The sequence below is a fragment of the Montipora capricornis genome, chromosome 3 (assembly GCF_036669925.1).
Source record: "Montipora capricornis isolate CH-2021 chromosome 3, ASM3666992v2, whole genome shotgun sequence".
NCBI classification, from domain to species: domain Eukaryota; kingdom Metazoa; phylum Cnidaria; class Anthozoa; order Scleractinia; family Acroporidae; genus Montipora; species Montipora capricornis.
Window position 1 is genome coordinate 5413008 of NC_090885.1, and position 15000 is coordinate 5428007.

General features: G+C 38.8%; 1 protein-coding gene across 1 annotated transcript in view; it reads right to left on the reverse strand.

The window, feature by feature from the left end:
* LOC138039739 (ras-related protein Rab-11A-like) overlaps positions 1-8732 on the reverse strand; it is a 9238-nt gene extending 506 nt beyond the window's left edge. Inside the window, exons 1-6 of the mRNA XM_068885589.1 lie at positions 8629-8732; positions 8374-8535; positions 7990-8023; positions 6617-6813; positions 5825-5905; positions 4432-4536 (exon numbers count right to left, since the gene is read on the reverse strand). Of these exons, the coding sequence (XP_068741690.1) occupies positions 4432-4536; positions 5825-5905; positions 6617-6813; positions 7990-8023; positions 8374-8535; positions 8629-8668 (619 nt within the window). The 5' untranslated portion in view covers positions 8669-8732. The remainder of the gene's footprint in view (positions 1-4431; positions 4537-5824; positions 5906-6616; positions 6814-7989; positions 8024-8373; positions 8536-8628) is intronic.
* Positions 8733-15000: the final 6268 nt, after the last annotated feature.

Consider the following 15000-nt stretch of genomic DNA (forward strand, 5'->3'; position numbering starts at 1 on the left):
ACTATCAACACTTCCAACTGCCGTGACAAAAGATCCTGCCCTCTAGACGGAAAGTGCAACGTGCGGAATATCATCTATCATGCAGAGGTCACAACATCTCAGTCAAAGCAAACCTACATCGGTCTTTGCGACACATCATTCAAATCACGTTATAGAAACCACACATGTTCATTTAGAAATGAACGCTACAGAAATTCCACTGAACTTAGTAAATATGTATGGGGTTTGGAAGACAAGACAGTCGACTATCACATTAAATGGCGGATTGTTCGGCATGCCAGATCCTATTCAAGTGTAACGAAGAGGTGTAATTTATGTCTGTGAGCGAAATAGTATATAATTTGTAGACCAGAATTGGCGACCCTTAACAACAGAAATGAGCTTGTAACAAGTTGCAGACATGCAAAGAAATTCCTTCTTAATAGCGTAATTATTTAAGGCTTATTTTTAGCAGCTCACTGGAAACAGTTTGTATTGTTTAACCGTTGCTATGTACCCCAGCCTATAGTGGATTGCTACCGTTCTTTTTCAAAATCACTGTAAAACACCATGTATTCCTTCTTTTTGGCAGTTGCCTGATGATTGCTTCGTGAGAAGCATGAAACTCGGAGTAGCAAATAAATGTTTTTCACCGAGTTTAAGTCTACGTATCCATTTAAAGCTCTGGTGAACCCATTGAGCACTTTTAGCTGATGATCAATTTATCACGTCATTTCATTATATATATATATATAATTACGTGCGTAGGAAAGGAAAAATTAAAACATTAAAACACTACAGATCTGTTTCGAAAGGGCCTGATGGTCCTCTCTCGTCAGGTGCATAAAACACTGCCTGGCTAACTTTCCTTTTATAAGTTGATGGTTCAAGCATTCCTTATCAAATATTTGGTTGCGTGCCGGAACAATGAAAAATTTTCAAACGTAACAAAGAGATGTAATCTTTGCATTACGGAAAAATTTTTCATCATCTGTAAACCCGGAGCAGGCACCCTAAACAAAAGGAACGAACTGGCGAGTGCGTGCCGGCACGCAACCAAATATTTGATAAGGAATGCTTGAACCATCAACTTATAAAAGGAAAGTTAGCCAGGCAGTGTTTTATGCACCTGACGAGAGAGGACCATCAGGCCCTTTCGAAACAGATCTGTAGTGTTTTAATGTTTTAATTTTTCCTTTCCTACGCAAGTAATTATAAAGCACTCTTCGACTCAAAGATAAGGTTTTCACGTTTCTATATATATATATAACAATGTTTTTCTACTCAATATAGTTTCATATGGACTTTAATATAGGTCTGTTTCGTAGACCAACAAGGAGTTGGACCACTCATCAGTTAAATTCCATGTACACTGCAGAATCGCTGGTGTTTGTATACATCAGTAGCGTGATCGTTACAAGGTTCAAACTTGAAAAACAATAGTAAAAAAGCATTTGTAAATTTATGATTGGTTGTTGAGGATGCGATTGAACCTAAGGAGAAAATTTCGCTTGTGCCTGCAAGTCGATACGAGTTCATTACGTTTGTTGAGCGTAATTGCCATGTCCGGTTTATATAGAATATAGAATTTCTCGGTACTACATAGATTACATCGTTTAGTAAGGTTGCTATAAGATTTGGCCTTGGCTAGAATTTTCCAGGTGATTGCGAAGTCTTTCTTTTGATGTTTTAGCTGCCATAGATGTTTGCTCAGTTTGGTGTCATTCTTTTTGCTTTCGTTTTTGAATGACATTTGGTGGTTTCGCCATCTCGTCTTGAACTCAGTGGCGGTGAGGCCGACGCACGTCTCTGTGCTTTCGGCGGTCGTGATGGTGGCTTGATACACTACTTCCTTGACTAAGCATTGTCCTTTCAAAGGGCATTTGTCTGGTACTCTGCAGTTGCAGAGTTTGGTGGGTGTTTGTTGTGGAGGTGGTATGTTCTGGCTTAGGATGGTTTTGTTGTGTCCATCGATGATCAAAAACGACGTCTAGACGTCATGTATGTATCCATTGTTCTGTATTTCAAATTTCTGTGATTGTAACCGTTATTTCTGGCAGTTGCCTGATGATTGCTTTGCAAGAAGCATGAAACTCAGAGTTGCAGTAAATGTTCAAATAACCTAGCTCTTGGAGTATAATTATTCATAGCTCTAGCTCTGCTATTGAGCACTTTATAGTAGATGAGGATTTCTTTCCACTTTTTCGGTATATATATATATATATATATATATATATATATATATATATATATATATATATATATACACATATATATAAACAACTGTTAGTGAGTCTCTCAGGCCAACAAAGGTGTCACCACGTCAGGAGGATCTGCAAGATTCCTAGTCCAAACCTCACGACATGAACGACTGTGGTAAGTAAAAAGGAAGCTCTGATGAAACCTTTCTTGCCAAGAGAACAGCTGAGTACAAAGGGTACCTTCTCAACCAAGGTTATCCTTCTAAATTAGTTAATGATCAGTTCTCCAAAGCCTCCGCCATTTCTAGAAATGATCTACTTAGAACTCGTGGAAAAGAAGCGAAGAAACTATTTCCGTTTTGTTGTTACATTCAATCCAAATTTACCCGATGTTGGTAACATAATTAGAAAGCATTTGTTTATTCTACAATCCAACCCCAAATTAAAACAACTTTTCCCTCGAGGCTCTGTCATACCAGCCTTCCGTCGGTCAAAAAACCTTAAAGAATTGTTAGCACCATCCCGCTTGAAAACCGCCGCAGAGGGACGAACGGATAACCACAACAATGGTTGTTTTAAATGCAATAGAAATAGATGAGATCTTTGTAAGAATTTCTTTGTGGAATCTAAATCTTTCCTTAGTTTTAAGACGGAAAAAAAAAAACATTCATTCCAGTCTTTCCTGCGATTCTAAAAACGTTATTTATTTAGCCTCTTGCAAGAAATGTCGCTTGCAATATGTGGGATCTACCACCACTGATTTTAGAATTAGGTTCCGTAATCACAAGTCTGCTATGCTTACAAACAAAACAACTTGCGAAGTAGCAGTGCATTTTAACAAAATCCCACATACCCTAGATGATTTTTCATTTCAATGCATTGATCAGGTGCAGGCTTCATGCAACTCTGAAGAAATCGATAGGCTTTTAATTACAAAAGAGGCTTATTGGAGTGCTCAGCTGTTCTCTCTTGCACCCCACGGCTCAAATAAAAGGAAGGAATTTCATTCAATAAACAGAATTTGTTATAATTAGTTTCCTTTCCCATAGAGTACGTTCCTACATGATTAACCGTTCTAAGGCCCTTTTCTTGGATTTCTTCAGGCCTTTAGGTTTTAGATGAACTCAAAGGTCCTGACCAGGAAGCTCATTATGATTTATATTGTTTGAGGGCCCCTCTAGGGGTTTTGTTCATTTTTTTGCTCCGTTAACTTAGTCTTTTTGTCGTCTACAAATTAGCACCACTTTTTGTTCTTCTTTTTTGCAATCTTATATTTTTTTGACAGCTGTCACTTGTTATTGTATAATTGTTAGCGCCTAAATCTTATTTAAGTTTCGTTTTTATTCAAAAGTTGTCATAACTGAAGAAGGTCTTTGACCGAAACGTTTTAGTAAATTTTTAATTTTTAAACTTTTTTACGTCAGAAGTTGTCCGTCCTCGCTTCCTTATTACATATATATATATATATATATATGATGAGGCCCAGAAGGCCGAAACAGTACTGTCTGCAGTTAGATATAGCTCTTTGGCATTACAAAGCTTTTGCTTTCATGTTCAAATTGAGCACTCTACTAGGATGAGTCATTGCCGCTAGCAATTGCGCATGCTCACTAGCTCGCTAGTTTGAGCACTCTGGCATGACTTGGATGTACCACATGTGTGGGACATCTGGGGTGGCTTTATAGCTTAACCTCCATCCTAGACATCAGCACTGCACTGATGAGGCCCAGAAGGCCGAAACAGTACTGTCTGCAGTTAGTTATATATATATAAGGTGTATTACAAGCCTGTTTCCACGAATTCTGTCTTTCCAATCATTGTACAGGTAGTTATAGTCCTCTGCGCATTTTGCTTGACAACACAACTATCTCAAACACGTGATGCTTGGGTGTTGCATAATGAAATAGCATGTTCCACAGAACAGTGTTAGATTATTTGGTAAATCTGGTACTTACTGTAAGTTCTCAGTCACAAGATTGTCAGTTGATTTACAAAATGGTGCTCTTTTTTAATGTCCTGCTGGGGATTTGTATTTTCCCTACATGTAATTCACAATTTCAATTAAATGAGCTGAGTGGTATGCCTAGTCAACTGCTTTATAAAATTGTATGTGATTTTTTATAAAATTTTCTAAACTTTTTTTTACAAACTTTCTGGTTTTCTGAAATGTTATAAAACTTTATAAGGACGGAGCTTAGACTTCTTGGAAATATTTGGTAATGGCGTATCATGCACCTCTTGTCTTTCATACCTGTATCGCATACTGTACCTCTTGTCTTTCCTTTACCCAGAGCCCTGTTGTCAGCTTCCGAAGCCAATGGGCCACAATTAGCGGTAACACGTAAACTATAGATCTCTTCAGGAGGCAATACAAAAAATGATTCAAAGTTACATGAAAGACAGGACAGCATACATTACTCATTAATGGGGATTCCTCCGGGAGTCAATGGGTTAAAAAGAAACTTCCCATAAAAATATGATCCACAAAACACTGTAATTTGGACTAAATTTATACAGAAAACTTCACAAATTGTGTAATATTATGCAGTGACATAATCACACTTAAGACAAAGTTAAGAATAGAACAACAAGCCTTCACGTTTGGTGGTAACAAGGAGAGAGCCACAACTTGGAGATAATTGGACTGAAACACTAGTGTGCAAGTTTCAGGTATAAAAAGAATTGCTTCAACAGTTGTGCTGGTCTACACGCAGGCAGCCCAAGCTGACGACATGAACACGTATATGACTTTCTAGCTGTGTTGTGTTCCGAAGATGATTATTTACAAAAGTTTGTATGGAAATTCAACACTTTTGTTTCAAACAGCATAAAATGTAATGTTCTGTTAACAAATTTCACTTAACTTATTGCTGCGTGCATGATGGATTCATCTACATTTATACATTAGCAGGAACTACAGTTATAGGTTAGCAGGAAATAATTATATACCGGGGTAGTTATCACGCTTCTTTGTTGTTTGCCGGCGTTTCAGATCCTTTTGAAGCTTTTTTGGGGAGGTAATTTGAGCTTAGATATAATGGGAATTCTTGGACATATTTGGTAATGCTGTATCATGAAATCATGCATATAAGCCTTCAAATAATTATTTTTTGTCTGCAATGTTCTTACTTTGCTGCCTAATAATAATAATAATAATTGCTCAATTTAAATCACAAGCTTACAATAACCGAATATAAGTGGTCAACGCATTGGGGAGAGTGTAAATCAAATTAAATCACATGAAATTAGACAAGATAAAATCGAAATGTTGGTTTGTAATGAGAGAAGAAAACTGGGACACCGAGAGAAAAACCTCTCAGGGCAGAGTAGAGACCCAGGTATGAATGAGAATAAAGCCGGGTAATTATACAACCAGATCCACACTGATGGCAGGTGCATGAACTTACCATTAAACCCATTCTACACTTTTTCTCTTGTGTACTGTGTTTGTGATATTAAAAATTAATATTGATTTGTCTTGTTGATCTATTACCCCGGCAATTTATCGGAATGATGAGTGTTGTAGGTCCTATTCCCCTTTAAAACCTTGAATACCTTTTACAGCCAGTTACACTGCAAGTGAAATGACACTGCCAAACAATGTGGCACTGATAAAGCTATGAAACCTTAATTCTCATGCCAACCTGTTAAAATGTTATGAAAGGCCACCTCCACATTCGTTGAATCAAGAGATGATGTCTCAATAAACAAAAGACCATTCTTCTCTAAAACCAAGCAAGAAGAACATCACAACTTTGACAACAGATATGCAAAAACTGTAATTACTATTTCAAGGCAGGTCCAACCACTACTTAAGGCGCAGTTCAGACGCCGCTCCACTCCTGTGCTCAACCTAATTCAATCAGGTCCGACTTTGGAGCGACATTGGCGAAGTGACAGCTGATTCAGACAGAACACCTGTGTCGAACATAATACATATTATTTTTATATATGGAGAAAGTAAAGGACTAGGTGTGATACCAAATACTTGTAGGAGTTAATTGCAGGAATATTATAGTTAGTACACGCTCATATTTCCTACCAGCCAATCAAAACGTGCATCTGACAACACATAACCAATCAAAATTTGTGTGATGCCACAGCCGTGTTTCCATACTCTCACCTAAAAACAGCTAATGACCAATGAGAGTGTGCATACGAGCCCAACATTTTTAATTATAAATTACCATAATTGATGCATGTGGCTCAGCACATGAGAAGAGCATCATGTGAATCAGCTGCCTACTCAATGTCAAATAAATTTATGTGGCAGACCTTGTTGAACTTAACAACGTTGCTGCACCGAATTAAAACTGCCGCTCCAAACTGATTCAGACCCAGCTCTTTTGCTGGACTTATTTCATCAGTTAGGTTTGGCACGTGATTGGACCGGCGTCTGAACTCTGGGCCTTAAAATGTCTGCACAACACTAGTACCTGCAAAAGCCTTTGCCTCATCCATAGGAACAACTCTGAGATTCCACCGATCACTCTTGTTGCCCACAAGCATTATAACTATGTTACTACTATCAGCATGATCTCGTATTTCTTTAAGCCATCTTTCCACATTTTCATATGTCAAATGCTTTGCAATATCATAAACCACAAGAGCTCCAACAGCTCCTCTGTAATAGCTATAAAATGATAAAATATGATAAAATATGAAGTCCCTTTTGACATGGCCAGAGAAGCAGTAGTTGTCACTGATCTGAAACAGTACACTATTAACAGCATTTAGCATCTCAAAATCCAACATCATGAGAGAACCTCTTTGGATAAACAAACTTGTCCTAGAAAAACGTTTTGCATAAAATGAAACTTGAGACATGATAAAAGGGATTACACATTTCACAACACATGGACTTCATATAATTGCTCATGATTGTAAACCAAAAGAAACTTCACCATGTTTCTTAACATGACAAGCATTAGAGTGATTTACGACAGTACTACTGTTGAGATATTCTCAGCCAACAAATACAGAGGTATCATTTTGTAAGATGCATGAAACTGGCTTATTTATGATTCAGAACACTTTTGAAGCATGTGAGAGCGTAAATGTACATGGCAATCTTAAAATGTTTCATGTTACCTCTGTGGGTAATTAGCATTTATATCAGCTTTCAACAAATCAATGTGGCAAAAAATTCGGTTAAAGCAAACTTCATTGTGAAACTTGCTCATCAAAGCCACGACCAATTAGTAATTGATTTGATGATAAAAATTACGGGCAGAAACATACTTATTAAAGACAACGTTTCGGTGTCCTCATGACACCATCATCAGGTCAAATATAATATTTTACAGATAACTCTAATATTAATGTTCACGATTAAGTTCAAAGTCCCTAGACGCTACCGCTAGGTGAAAAGTTTTGCCTTTATTCCAGTCACTTTGGATATTCAGACACGGTTTGTGCTCGCGAATAAGGAACATTTCATGCACAAGACAATCAAATTTGCATGAGCATTTCTTAAGAATGCAAAACATGTCAGATGTTATTGTTCTTGATTGTCTTGGGTATGAAATTTTACTTATTCGCGAGCACAAACCGTGTCTGAATATCAAAAGTGACTCGATAAAGGCACAACTTTTCACCTAGCCTCTAGGGACTTAGAACTTAATCTTGAACATTAATATTCCAGTTATCTGTAAAATATTATATTTGACCTGATGATGGTTTAATGAGGACACCGAAACGTTGTCTTTAATAAGTATTTTTCTGCCCTTAATTTTTATCATCAAGTCCATTACATTATCATGTTTGATAGCAATTAGTAATCAATTGCATAAAGGTAAATATAACTTACGCGCTTGTAATAGCTCTGTATCTTTCTTGCCCGGCTGAGAAAAATGGAAAAAACGAAAGTTGATGATGTAGGAAATTAAATATTTGTACCTGTGTTGTGGAGCCGTTGATATAACATCAAGGAGATTCAGTCTTCTACATTTCAGAAATGCACAGTAAAAAAACAAATTATGTAAATTTACACATTGCAAACTGTGATGTCCATGAAACGATTGGGAAAAACAGTGGCGAATTAAGACTTTCTGCCCCTGGTTTCCGGGGAGGAAAGATGTGCATCACTCCCCAGTCAACGGCTGAAAAACGTACCCCAAAGAAAGATTGTGCAATTCATCGAGTCATACAAACAGCTCGTCAACAAAATTTATACGGCAGATTAACAACCTACCCGTGTCCCAGATTTGTGCTTTGATAGTCTTTCCATCGACTTGTATGCTTCTCGTACCAAATTCTACTCCAATGGTCTTTGACTGCCAAAAATTAAACTCGTTCCTTGTGAACCTTGAGAGGAGATTTGACTTGCCAACACCGGCGTCGCCAGTCAAAACAACTGTAAAAATGTACAATAACTGTTTGAAATGGAGATCCAGTGGATGAAATACCACTTAAGAGGAAAGGACACGATAATTAACGACACGAATACCTTTAAAAAGATAGTCATATTCATAATCTTTCGTTCCCATGGCATAGCAGTATCGACAAATAATCCACACCCTACCCTCACAGACAAACTTCAAGGACGCGTGATTTTTTACTGAAGGCTTTCTCGATCTTCGAGCAATAAAAAGGTCAGAAAATGACGATGTAAAGGATTGTAGTTTACAGGGAGTCAGCGTTGAACGCGTTGTTTAGCGGTTACCGCCCACCTCTGTGACGCGAGTTCAACCCTAGGGCAAAATGTCGAAAAGGGTAGGGTGTCTAGAAAACGAAAACCCTAGAAAACGAAGACCGAAGACCGAAGACCTACAAAACGAAGACCCTCCTTAAAATCACTTGGAAACGGCTCAATAACTACTTTTAGACATAAAGGAGTATAAGAAACAACACGGTTTTCAATTCCCCAAAAGTTTCACCAGGCTCTTCGTTTTCCAGATCTAGAAACGAAGACCCCCGTAAAATCACTTGGAAACGGCTCAGAATTGCTAATAACATACTTTTAGACATATTAGAGGAGTGTAAGAAACAATACGGTTTTCAGTTACCCAAAAGTTTGACCAGGGTCTTCTTTCCAGACCTAAGCCCTGTTAAAAACGCAAAACAATAAAGAAATCGAGAAGCCTGCTAGTCATCTGTTACCCCGGGTTCCAGAGGTTATTATCTCGCTATGAAAAGAGCGAGTCACGCTCTTTTGTCGCTCTTTTCATGGCGAGAGAATAACCTCTGGAATCCAGGGTAGTCATCTGTAAACTTTGCACACTTTTTTTAACGGGTCGGGGAGATGAAAAAAACGGCATAAAAAATGGGGTTTAAGCGTTCTCGTTTATTGCCAACCAGCAAGCCGAGCAAAGACGCGAGGCTTGCGAGGCGGCCATCTTAATGCCGCGCGAAGTATTGAGGCAGGCAGAAAAATTCTCGATCGTGCTATGAAGGCATATTGTAAAAGATCGACTGGATTGGATGTGTAAAAGATGGATTGGATTTGTAAAAGGTGGATTTGTAAAACATGGATTTGTAAAACACGGATTTGTAAAACAACGATTTGTAAAAGATAGATTTGTAGCCTGCTTGCAGGCGGTAGTTGTTGTGTCGCCACGAAACACTATCAGACGACATATTGGAAGAGCGTGGGATAGGTCTGGGCCCCGTGACAAAACCACGGGGTGGGGAGTAGGAAGCGCGGAGAGAAGCCCGCCTGCCTGAAAACCAGCCTTTTCTCGGTAGCCGCCCACTTTCTTTTGAGCTTCCGGTTGCATGTCACGCCACAATAATTGACCAATAAGTAAGAGACTGTAATAAGGCTGTCAATCACTGAAGCGTGTAGCTGTAAACAAACTTGCTCTGGTCAACTAAAAAAGCCGTAAGAAATGTAAGCAAACCGGCAGAAACTGCAGCAAACGGTACGTGTAGGTTTTTCCCATTGCAATTTCTTGTTTAATACGGAAAGTTTGAAAAATTTGGCAGCGAGAAAACAGTGGGCAATATTCCTGTTGGTGCACTTTGCGATCAACTGCGGCTTTGATTTACGGTTTTGATTTACAGTGAAGCAATGCATGTTATGAAATCTAACTTGACGTTTCGTATGTGGCAACATACATTTTCAAAAGTAACCTGTATTATATGAAAAATATTTATATTTCAAAACAAATTGAGAGCGATCTGTAATAAAGTGACAATTAGCATTTAAGGTCGGATTCAATTCCTGCGTAGACAAGGTTTCGTTTGCAGTCGTAATCAGTTTTCCCAGACGCGAGAATTTCAAAATGATCCCATTTTATGTTATGTCCAGTAGTCATAATATGATCAGCAATATCTGATGTGTGTTCATGCTTGGAGAGCGCTTCAAAATGTTCAGCTTTTCTATCCTGCAGTCGGTGCTTCGTTTTGCCGATTTAGAAGTCATTGCAATCCCAATAACTTGCCTTGTAAACAACTTTCGATCTGTGGAAACGATTCAAGCGATCTTTGCAGGGAAAGAAAGATTTGATTCGCCGAGTGTTAAGAAAAATAACTTTGAGATTAACGATATAATAAAACTTACTTACGTACACAAGATTAACTACGTTTTTTTTTTCTTCATCTGTCTTTTGGCCGAAAGGAAGCGTTCCTCCAGCGCTTGCTCTGCAGAGCAGTAGATGAAGATAGGAGGATCTTCGATAATTTTCTTAGAACTCTCTGGGGTGAATTCTGCTGCCGAACACAAACCTTCCAGTTCGACAATCTGATCTGATATGATGCTCTTGAGTGGGCAAATTATAAGCACTGACACCGGACGACCTTCAAGTTTCTCACTTTCGGCTATCGCAAACACTGTAAATATCATGCTTTTCCCAAAGCCAGTGGGAAACACGGTCAGCACATCTTCACCATTTAGTAAACTAACTATCGCCTGTATTTGTTCACGCTTCAAAAGAACCTTCCTTTCTCTTGTCGCCAAGAAATCTAAAGCACTTTGAGTCGCTCGATCGAAATTCGAACTCATCATTTTGCCTATGGTGACAAGAGCGGTATATGAATATTAAATCTTGTGTTGATTGACAGCATGTCTGCCGACCAATCAGAAGACAGCGTCCACCGGCGGACGCTGCGAAATTGTGCTACTCAAAGGGGGCTGGTTTTCGGGCAGGCGGTTTTTCTCTCTCCTCTCCGCCCCCCTCCCCTGGCTCGCTTTGTCGACCCTCAACCCGGCCCAGACCTAGCCGCGCGAATCCAAGATGGCAACCTCATTACGAATTCCGGTTTTTCGACCATCCAACCGCCTGCGTGCAGGCTAATAGATTTGTGAAACATGGATTTGTAAAACATGGATTTGTAAAACATGGATTTGTAGCTACCAATTCAAACACTGAAAATTATCCCTGCTTAATTTCTTTCTTGCGACCTTCAGCACTCTTTTTCTCGTGTTTGCTGGATGCAGAGTATTCACTTTTTCACGTATTTGAGTTAAATGAAAACGTTCGGTCCAGATATGTACAGTTACTATAACAAATCTGGAAAAAGACGGTTTCTTTCCTGCTATGAAGAATATAAACATTTCAAGTACATGGTGCTTAGATAGACTTCAGTGTTTTACTCATCTTTAACGATAACTTTAAAACATAATGTCAACATAGCAGAACCACCCATTATCATGCTTGGTGTCCCCTGCTGTACAAAGAAGTAATGCGGTACAAAGAAGTAATCAGTATGTAATCTTCAAGTGTGGTCACCTTTTTTTCTAGGCCAAAATGACCGAAGTCGAAGCACGAATACTCCATCATTATGAGTTATTATGCCATAGGGCTCCTGACAAAACCTCAGGAACCCGGAGATTTCTGTGGCCTTTGACACTATGGAGGATACCGGCTTCCTTCTCGAAGCGTCGCTTTGAATCGGCGGATTCATCTTTTAACTTCTTGACACATACATGACGCTGTATCTCTCCCCTAATGTAAAGTCAGCCAAATAGACGGTCCCAAATGTCCCGCTTCCAAGCCCTTCTTTAATTTTTACAGAGCTCTATGAGAACTCTGGAAACTCAAGTTCACGTCGCAGTTTTATGGTCAAATCCATGTTTTACAAATCCAAATCCATGTTTACAAATCTACCTTTTAGAAATTCGTCTTTTACAAATAGAAGAGATGGAAGCTTAAAAGAAGCCGCCATCTCCTTCCACGCACAATAACCTATCTTCTCCCGCGCAAATTTAAAAGATGCAAATTTATTTTCTACCGAGGTCTACAATGCATTTTTAAAATTACGGTCTTTTGGCAGCCTGGTTGTTTTGTATGTCACGTACACTCTTGTTTGTTCCATGTTTGCCCTAGTAAAATGACCTATTCCCGTAAAACGTTGGAAATCGGTCTTGACCAGCTCCTGTGTATTAAGATGTTGATAATTTTAAAAATAAAAACGCGCCGAATGCATTATAGAGTTAAATATAAGCTCGCGGAATTTTGTTTTTTGGACACGAGAGAATGCCGAAAATGCCTGGAATACTCGCTGTAAGCGAGTGCTTCTCGTATTTCTCGATTATTCGTAAAAAATTCCAAATGCCAATATTACTCAATATCAAACAATCTTTTAGAGAAATTAAATAAATGTGAAGCGGTAAAATAAAATGAAAATAATATAAAGTAAAAGAATTAAGATTAAAAAGGGACAGACAGAAATAAACAAATAAACAGTCAAACAATGCTAAAATGTTTCCATAAATCCACCTTTTACAAATCCGTGTTTTACAAATCCATATTTTACAAATCCATGTTCTACAAATCCGTGTTTTACAAATCCATGTTTTACAAATCCTCGTTTTACAAATCAATGTTTTACAAATCGATGTTTTACAAATCTACCTTTTGCAAATCCTTTTTTTACAAATCCATGTTTCACAAATTCAATCCAGTCCCTGTTTTACAATATGCCGCTATAAAAAGTGTAATGTAAGGTTCCCTGGAGATTTAGTAGGGACCAATGAAAAGGCGTGTTTTGATGTGTGATGTCAATAGCGAAACTTGCATGACGAACGGAACTAATGATGATGATGTGATCGGAGGTGAGAGAAAACAAATTTTTTCCTATTTCCCGGACCATTGTGTTGTGTACACTTGCTTTGAGTGCTCTTTAATGTTTATTTGCGAACCATCGTGTTCTATATTGAGTGAACGAGCTCAAAACTAAGGCAGCGTTTACACGAATGCGGTTTCTATGGAGGGGGATTTGGGACAAAATTCGGAAATGGATCGTACCTTAAGGGAAATCGGTCGTACCTCAAGGTAAGAGGATCGTACCTTGAGGAAAATGAATCGTACCTCTGGGTAAATGGATCGTATTTTGAGGGAAAGGAATCGTCCATATAGGAAATGGATCGTACATCAAGTTAATGCATCGTACATTATGGAAATGGATCGTACATCAAGGAAATGGGTCGTACATTACGCAAATGAGTCGTACTTCTAGGAAAGTGGACTGTACAAGGAAATGTATCGTGCTACGGAAATCGATCGTCACTGACGGAAAGGAATTGGGTAAGCAGTCCAAAGCGCAGGCTCGCTTACCTTCTGCCATATTTGCTTTTTTTGTGGGTTTTCGAGCAACCTCGTCCCCAGGGCCTTCTCCTCTGCGATTTTCAAAATGGCGGCTCGTCTGGAGAAGACCCTGGCCAACGCTGAACTCACGTGGTACAAAATCTAAATCTTGAAGATTTTTATCACGTGACATTTTGAGAAAGACCAACACAAAATGGCGGCGAAGCATCGCATGGGAAGCAAAACACCGGTCAAAGAGGGATCGGCTATTCATCGAGTTACGAGTTGAGTTGAGTTTGAGTTAAGTTTGAGTTAAGATTGAGTTACAGTTTTTGGCGTTTTTCGGAATTAAAAGTAGTAAATATTCAGTACAAGTCACTTCGAAAACTGTTTTCTTCGCGTTGAAAGATATATTTGCATAAAATTTGGCAAAATGCCATGGCTTTCCAATGATCAAAACAATCTTATAATTATTACACCTTTCACGGCATCATTCTCGTTGCTGCTGTTAAGTCTATCGACGTCAAAACGATGTCTTCTTAGAGGGATACATGGGCTGTATTGTTAAGCCAATTACAGCCGGCCCGGCGGCTATGATGAACCGTATTTGTCGTCCGGCATCATGGTCGATCAACACGCCGTAAACGAAAGAGGGAAACATTTGGCGAAGTGAGACAGCATTACGCTTTTTGCTCATAACCGCTGGAATTCTAAAAATCAGTACGTCAACACAACTGTTACGTTTCCTACTCACCGAAATTTTGTAATGTTGGCAGTTAAACGAGCCGAGCATTTAAATAAATGAAAATATTTGACCTAGTCACACATGTCGGAAAACCATTTCACTGCAAAGTTGAAAGACATAAGATGTTGAAAGTAATGCTTGATTGTTTCGCCAGGCCTTGATGGTATTACCTTTTTCTTTTAAGTGCTATTAAGTGGTAACTTATACTGTAAGTTATGAAATGAAATGCACGTTAATCCCTACTTCGGTCCGCTATGACGTGTAGTTGTCTAGCTACAATCCCAGCCAAAAAGATGGTGACACCAACCCAAAATACAACCCTTTCCCCCTTTTCAACGTTGATCAATCGCGCTATCACTTTGGGAATTCATGAGAAAAGTCAATAGTTTTTTTTTCCCTACAACTTCGAAAAGGGGGGAAGGGGTGAATTTATGTGTGGCATTAAGTGTCCCAGAAATTTATGACCGAGATTGGGTGGGGTCTATCTAAAACAAGGGTCACTTTCAGTTTGACGGGTCACTCGTACTTGCAGGTCATTGTTTTACCTTTTCGAAAGTAACCCCAAACCCTCAATTTGTCTAACCTTAGGCCTAAAAGCCAAGTTTAG